This window comes from Carlito syrichta, unplaced genomic scaffold (assembly GCF_000164805.1).
Source record: "Carlito syrichta isolate Samal-C Ts95f unplaced genomic scaffold, Tarsius_syrichta-2.0.1 Scaffold309865, whole genome shotgun sequence".
Taxonomy (NCBI): domain Eukaryota; kingdom Metazoa; phylum Chordata; class Mammalia; order Primates; family Tarsiidae; genus Carlito; species Carlito syrichta.
This window is the reverse complement of record NW_007253961.1, coordinates 131,723-139,717: the sequence shown is the minus strand read 5'-3', so window position 1 is coordinate 139,717 and position 7,995 is coordinate 131,723. Positions and strand designations below refer to the sequence as shown.

Here is a 7,995-nt window from a genome sequence, read left to right as displayed (position 1 = left end):
GTGGGTCTCGAACCCACAGGCTCAGGCAATTCACTCACCTCAGCCTCCCAAAGTGCGGGAACAATTCCCATTTTTTAAATGAGAAAACTAAAGTTTAGAGACATTAGGTAGGATCCCCCAAGGGTGTTGAAGCTTGAGTCCAAGCCCATGCTTGATCAGCAGAGCTTAAAACTTGAGCTCTTGATTCTGTTACTCTCCATTCCCAGCCTGCTCTCTGGATACTCTTCCATAGACCTTGTGCAGTGTGGTCATATTAAACTGTTCACTGTTTCCTGAACTTGCCCCTTCATGCCTCTGTGTTTTTCATATGCCTTTCATTCTATCAGTCTATTCTCTATTCCTCTTTTTTTTTTTTTTTTTTATAAAGCCCACCTCATCCTCTAACCCAGCTGAGCAGTCCCCTCTATGGTAGACCTATGACCTCCTTTCCCTCTCAGATACCGCCCTACCCACCAAGATGGGCTATCTGCTCCTCTAAGTGGTTTCTTACTGCATGATCTAGTGGAAAAAGCTAGATGACTATAAGTACACTTAAAACACCTTTTTTTTTCTAAATTAAACGTGGATGCAGTGTGAGAAGAATATAAAATTTGCATGAATTTTTAAAATTAAATATGGAGACTTCAAAAACATTCTCAGCCTGGCTGCTTTTGGCTATGCCCCCAGATTCCCCCAGGGGAATGCATTCACTTGCCTTTGCTGACAGGCAACTTGCTAGAAAAGGCGGGGAAGCTCTGGTCTACAGAAGGTAATGATTTATTTATATTTCTGTCTCTTGCACCAAGGCTGGAGCTCCCAAGGGCAGGGACTAGATCTGATTCATCTGTGAATCTCCAGTGCCCCAGCAGAGAGCTGAGTACACCGCAAATGCCCTTTGAATAGTAATAATGATAATAATAGTAACAGTAATAGCTAACACTTGTACTTAGGATGTGGCAGACACTGTTCTAAGTGCTTGACGTATATTCATTAGTCCTCATAACACCCTATTATGTAGATATTATTATCTTCATTTTACAAATGCCGATTCAGGCACAGGTTAAATGTCTTGATCAAAGCCACACAGTTACTTAGTGATAGAACCAGTGTACTCACTAGTCTAGCTCTAGCACCCAGACCATGCTACATTGCCCCTTTACTGAATGTTTGCTAAATGAATGAATAGGCCGGGCTCGGTGGCTCAGCCTGTAATCCCAGCACTTTGGGAGGTAGAGGCAAGTGGACTGCCTGAGCCTGAGCATTTGAGACCAGCCTGGGAAACTTGACAAGACCTCGTCTCTACAATAAATAAAAAATTAGCCGGGCATGATAGTGCATGCTTGTGGTTCCAGCTACCTAGAAGGCTGAGGTAGAAGGATCACTGGAGCCCAGCAGGTCGATGCTGGGATGGCCATGAGCGTGCCACTGTACTCTAGCCTGGGCGATGGAATGAGGCTCCAACACAAAACCAAAACGAAATAAAAAAACTAAATGAATGAATAAATTATGAATCAGTGTAGTTGCTCAAGATAATATTTAAGAAGTCTATTTAATAACAACAAAAATATTCTCAGGTTCCAGTATCAGTGAAAAAATAAGTAGTGAAATGTTATATGTAATTTGACTGTAATTATGGATGTGTAAGGAAAAGACTGTCAAGAACTATATATATATCCACTTTCCCATGGGCAGAATTCAGAGTGATTTCTTACTTCATTTCTCTATCCTTCACATTTTCTACAGTTATGTTACTCTTATAATTAAAGAATCTATTATCCTCATTATGAATGAGAAAATAAACACATGTTTATTAGGGAAAAAGAAATTTTGTGGACATATAAATCTCCCCCAAGTCTTTCCACTTTTATTCTCTTTTTGTTTCATCTTTTTACTTCCAAGATTTCTGAGGCTCTTTGTTTTATCTGGGTCTCTTGTATTTAGTATAAAGCGGGGCTTCCTTATTTTTTTATCCAATCATAGAAGCTTTTTTCTTTTTTCTTTTGAGTTGGAGTCTTACTCTGTTGCTCAGGCTGGAGTGTAATGGAACGCTCACGGCCACCCCAGTGTCGATCTTCTGGGCTCAGGCCATCCTTCTGCCTCAGCCTTCCAAGTAGCCGGAACTACAGGCATGTGATACCACACTCAGCTAATTTTTTGGTATATTGTAGAGACAAGGTCACACCAAGTTGCCCAGGCTGATCTCAAGGCCCTGGGCTCAGGCAGTCCTCTCACCTCAGCCTCCCGAAGTCCTGGGATTACAGGCTTGAGCCACTGCGCTCAGCCACCTTTTATCTTTTTAAAGCAATATGAGGGCCGGGCGTGGTGGCTCATACCAGTAATCCTGGCACTTTGGGAGGCCAAGACAAGAGGATTGCCTGAGCCCGCAGGTTCGAGACTAGCCTGGGCAATTTGGTGAGACCTCATCTCTACAATGAATCAAAAAACCTAGCTAGAAGGCTGAGGCAGAAGGATTGCCAGATCCCAGCAGGTCAAGGTTGCCTGGTTGACAAGAGTGAGACTCCAACTCAAAAAAGAAAAAAGCTCTATCAGAGCTTATCCTATTTATGTTTATTGATATGTGTTTGGTTTTAGTTCTGCCATTCTTAAAATTTTGTTATTTTTAATTTATTTTTAATACCCTGTGTGTATTTATTTTTTTATTTTTTGTTAGAGGTAGGGGTCTCGCTATGTTGTTCAGACAGGTCTCAAACTCCTGGGCTCAAGCAATTCTACTGATTCAGACTCCTGAGTTGCTGGGATACAGGTATCTATGCCTGGTCCCTCTTTGGTTTTTAAAAATCATTTGAGCCAGGCACGGTGGTTCATACCTGTAATCCCAGCACTTTGGGAGGCGGAAGCAGGAGGATTGCCTGAGTCCATGAGTTCAAGATCAGCTTGGGTAACTTGGCAAGACCTCATCTCTACAATAAATCAAAAAAATTAGCCAGGCATGGTGGTGCGCACCTGTAGTTCCAGCTACTTGGAAGGCTGAGGTGGAATGATCGCTTGAGCCCAGCAGGCTGAGGCTGAGGTGACTGTGAGCGTGCCACTGCACTCCAGCCTGGGCGACAGAGTAAGATTCTGATTCAAAAAAATTAAAATTAAAATTAAAAATAAATAAATAATACATGCATAAAAATTGATGTATCATCTGGGTTTTCTTTGCTTTGTAAATTTTTATTCTGAAAATTTGGAAAGTTACTCTTCTAGTTTTTAATTTATCATTTATTGAGCACTGACCATGGGCCAAACACTGTGCCAATACCTCTTACACTGTTATCTAATTTTAACCTCACAATAACTATAAAGAAGCTGCTATTGTCATCCATTATTTCACCATCTTAAAGGAATGAAATGGATGCTTAAAGAGGCTAAGTTGCTTAAGGTCACATGGTTGATGAGTGGTGAAGCCAAGATCACACCCAGGTCTGATGCCAATGCTTGTGCCTTCACCACTGTGATATAGGCTCTTTTCTCTCATCCTGGGTTGAGCCCTGGGTTGTCATTCCCAGTGAGTAGAGGTGAGGTAGTTTGTTGACACCTTCTCTGCCCCACAATAATGTAGTGTGGTCCCTCAGTGTCCACAGGGGACTGGTTCCAGGACCCCAGTGGATACCAAAATCCTTGGATGCTCAAGTTCCTTACATAAAGTGGCATAGCACATTCTCCCACATGCTTTAAATCATCTATAGATTACTTATAATACCTAAATACAATAGAAATGCTATATAAATTGTTATTATACTGTATTGTTTTAAAATTTTTTATTATTTTCTATTGTTATATTGTTATTTTTTATTGTTTCTTTCCCCCCATATTTTTTTTTTTTTTTTTTTTTGAGTCAGAGTCTCATTCTGTTGCCCAGGCTGAAGTGCAGAGGCACACTTATGGCCACCACAGCCTGCTGGGCTCAGGCGATCCTTCCGCTTCAGCCTTCCAAGTAGCTGGAACTACGGGCATGCGCCACTGTGCCCAGCTAATTTTTTTTATTTATTTATTGTAGAGACAAGGTCTTGCCATGTTGCCCTGGCTGGTCTCGAACCCGTGAGCTCAGGCAATCCTCTCGCCTCAGCTTCCCAAAGTGCTGTGATTACAGACTTGAACCACCACACCCGGCTTCTCCAAATATTTTTGATCTGTAGTTGGTTGAATATACAGATATGGAACCAGTGGATATGGAGAGCCTACTATATTATGTAACCTCTTTGTACCAGAGCCCGGCTTGGACAACACTGAACTTTTCCACTTCTCCCCAAAGCCCACCTTTATCCAAGAGTGATCTTGACTATCCTTGAGGTGTCAGTCCCTTATCTAGGTCCCCTTACTTCCCCCAACCCTCACCTAGTTCACTTACCTGGCCACCTGGTTGATGACAGGTGCAAAATAGGTGGGCCCATAGAGCTGTACTGTGCGCAGGCTCTGGAAATAGCTCTCCAGCACACCATCGATGCCCTCACAGTTGGGGTCCTCATCATTGTTGTTCTGTTAAAGAATATGCTTTGCCAAGCTGAACCCATGTAGGATCCCTGCTCATTCCTTCTTCCATCAGTCTTTTTCACACTCCCCACTAAACCCAACCCTGCTCCTCTCCATGCTCTGCCACCCTCTCCTAGCTTCCTGCTCCAAGGTAGTCCCTTGTCCTTAGAATAAATGTAAATAGGAGAAATTCATCCATGTGGATGGGCCAGATGCCGGGGCAGAGTGTAGGCTCTGGCCCATACCATACCAGGGGGAACTGGTGGGAGATCCGTCCCTCTGGGGGCAGCTTGGCTCCAAAGCCATAAGCTGGGAAGAGCTTGTCACTGTCATAGTCCTGGATGATCTCTCCCACTGCCTTGAGGGCCATGGCGTAGGCGCTGAGCTGGTAAGGACTCATGTAGTGCAGGGAGGTAGGCTGCAGGGGATTCCCTGTAGGGACACAGGAACCCAAGCCTCATGGTCACTGGATCATCTATCTGTTTACCTGCTTACCCTTGTATGCATCCATCCACCTATATCTATTTATCCACCCTCTACCCATGTATTCCCTCATTTTACCCAGCCATCCATCTGTTCATTTATCCATCTACCTACCCATTCGTTTATCCATTCGTTTGTCCACCTACCTACACATCCATCCACCCATCTACCTGGCTCTACATCCACCTACCTACCTGCCATTTCTATCCACCTGCCTCTCCATTGTCTTATACAGCTATCCACCCATCCACCCATCCGTCCATCTGTCCATGGATCCATCCATTCATCTACTTGTCCACCTGCCACGTTTCTTCCATTTTCATCCATGTATACAGCAATATTTTAGCCAGTCAGCCAGCGCTCTCCATTCCATTTTTTCACTCATCTGTTCTCATCTGGATTCATCTACTTACCTATTCCCTTATCTCTTACCTGCTCTATTCCCACCTTAAACATCTGTTCCTTTGTCTACCCACATACCCATCCACTCATCTGTTTGTCTAGCCTGTTGTACTCACTCATCAACGCATCTACGCACTCTGTTTATTCATCAGTCTACCAATCCACTCATCATTCCCACCGTCTCTCCTTATACCCCCATTCTCTCCCTCCCATCCATTTCCTCATCCACCTGTTGAGCTATCTCTCCTTTCAACTTTTTTGACCCATCTACTCGTCTATTTTCCTGTACCCTCTGCTCACCCTTACACCCAGTAATCTCCCACACACCCCAGTATCATCCCAGCTAGGTTTTACCTAAGCTTAGACTTCTTGAGTAGGTAAACTCTCATCCCCAGATAGAAACCCAGGCCAATCCCTAATGACTCCCCTGGAATTTCTTCCCCACCCGTCACTGTTCCCTCATCCATGCCTCACCATTGGAAGCTGTGAAGTCAATGGCTACTGTGAAGTTCAGCTGTGTCCTGTTGGGGAAGTAGATGGGTTGAGAAATGAAAATCTAGTACTTATTACACCACTACTTCTTAAATTAATGTACATATGGATCATTTGGGACTCATGTTAACATGCATATTCTGATTCAGATGGTTTGGGTAGAGCCTAACAAACTCCCAAGTGATGCTGCTGCTGCTGGCGTATGGACCACACTTTGGATAGCAAAATTAAATGCCTACTGTGAGACAAATGTATATGTAATTTAATCTAACCCTTACTATAGCCCTGAAGTAGTAATTAATATCCCCATTTTACATAGGAGAAGAGTGAGGTGCAGAGAAGGAAACTACCTTTCCTAGGTCTGCCTGTCTTCACTGAACCAAGCAGAAAGTTCCCTATAGTCTGCTTGACTTTTCCCTCTCTCAGCCTCTCCCTCTTGCCTGGCTATAACTTTTATCTGAGACCCAGTTAGGTAACTGGTGCCATCACTGAAGACCACTGATCTGGCAGCTTTCCAGGGAGGACTGGAATCTAGCAGCCCCTTGAAGAGAATTAAGAGGGGCAACATTTAGTATTTTACAGAACACTTTATAGTTTGCCAAGTATTTTAAGGTTTATCTCCATGATCTCATTGGGTCCTGACCATTCATAAATAAAAAAATCTGGGACTTAGAACTGGGAGTAATTTATTCTGGCTTTCAGCCCAGAGCTTGGCCTGTGACTCACCCTCCCTTGATGTAATCAACAAAAGTGAATTCAGAGTCCACAGAGAAGGAGAGCAGCGTCACCTGTGGGACAAAAGAGGCAGCCTTGCCACTCTGGAAAGGGCAGTTGGGGTAGCAGAAGGGAGTGAGGCACAGTAGGGCTTTGGAGAGAGGCACATGATGGGAGGCAGATGATTCCTGCCTCCTGTTCAATTTCTGAAAGGCAAAAAGGCATAGTAGGGCTTTGGAGAAAGGCACTTGTCACACCCTTGAATTCTGAAAGGGAAAAAAGGGGAAGCTGTCAGAAACATAGTTGAATTTCCAAAAGTATATTAAGTTGGGAAATGCAATTTAGGATTTTTTCCCCTTTTATTCTGCAAAAGAGTAAAGCTCAGAAAATCTTCCTGAATGAGAAAAAAAAAAAAAAAAGAAAAACTCAAGTGGTGCTCTTTGTGCCCAACATGACTGTCTGTGCCCACTGCCTTCCCCTACCCTCAATATTTGTCACACTATGTCAGTGAGGAGAAACAGAAGGATCCGGGGAGGGTTAGAGCTCCAGGGAGCACTCACAGTTCCCGAGTTGACATATTTCTTCTTCTTACATTTCTTCCGAGGGTTAAGAACCTAAGCAGAGGAAGGTAATAGTGATGGTGGGAAACAAAGGAAGGGAACTCCAGACTGAGCACACTGGAATGGAGGGCTTGGGTAACCTAGACAGGGCTGGAATTCTCACCTCATACACTGTGAACTGGTTCTGGGCCTTGCTCAGCTCCCGGTAGCTGGTGGTGAACTCACCAATGAAATCATGGCTGCAATGAGGCCAGAGGTAGGTAAACTGCAGTTGCTGCTGATTTGGAGCCAGGCCTGAACCTAATCTTTTATTCCTCCTATCTTAAGCCCCTACTTGGGCTGCAGGGCACAAGGGCTGAGGCCAGAAGGGGAGCGGGGAGCTATGGGGAAAAAAGGAAAAGGCAGTATCCAGAGAGATAACTGAGGGGATCAGTGTACCCAAGGCCTTGGTATCTATCACCACTCTTCCTGGCTCCCAAGGCTACATTGGGGTTCCTAGTGGATATACTACATATTGCATAGAACTGTTTGGGTCAAGTACATGAGAAAGAACTATATAGGGCAGTTCTACCTTCCATCCCGATCCCAGTCATACACATCAATCTTCACTGTTCTGAAAATGCAGAAGATAAACACAGGCTAGGTGTGTAGGATAAATCCCAGAGACACCCTCATCCACACAGACAAGTCATCTTCCCATCACCCATCTGTCTTTCCATCAAATTGTTCATCTTTCAAACTATCTCCCAACATATCTATTCATTACTCAGCCCATGTATGTACCCAACCAGCTATCACTATTACTACCACTGATAGCCGTACACTATTATTGTTTTGTTTTTTTTTTTTGAGTTGGAGTCTCACTCTGTTGCCCAGACTGGAGTGCAGT

At 44.0% G+C, this 7,995-nt stretch overlaps 1 protein-coding gene across 3 annotated transcripts in view; it reads right to left on the bottom strand.

Annotated features, from left to right (window-relative positions):
• The window catches only part of CPNE9 (copine family member 9), a 25,506-nt gene that overhangs the window by 8,029 nt on the left and 9,482 nt on the right, over positions 1 to 7,995 (bottom strand). For all 3 annotated transcript variants that reach the window (XM_008068103.2, XM_021717585.1, XM_021717584.1), the window contains 7 exons: positions 7,678 to 7,719; positions 7,270 to 7,345; positions 7,107 to 7,160; positions 6,559 to 6,620; positions 5,815 to 5,861; positions 4,706 to 4,887; positions 4,334 to 4,461 (listed from right to left, as the gene is read on the bottom strand). In XM_008068103.2, the coding sequence (XP_008066294.1) occupies positions 4,334 to 4,461; positions 4,706 to 4,887; positions 5,815 to 5,861; positions 6,559 to 6,620; positions 7,107 to 7,160; positions 7,270 to 7,345; positions 7,678 to 7,719 (591 nt within the window). The remainder of the gene's footprint in view (positions 1 to 4,333; positions 4,462 to 4,705; positions 4,888 to 5,814; positions 5,862 to 6,558; positions 6,621 to 7,106; positions 7,161 to 7,269; positions 7,346 to 7,677; positions 7,720 to 7,995) is intronic.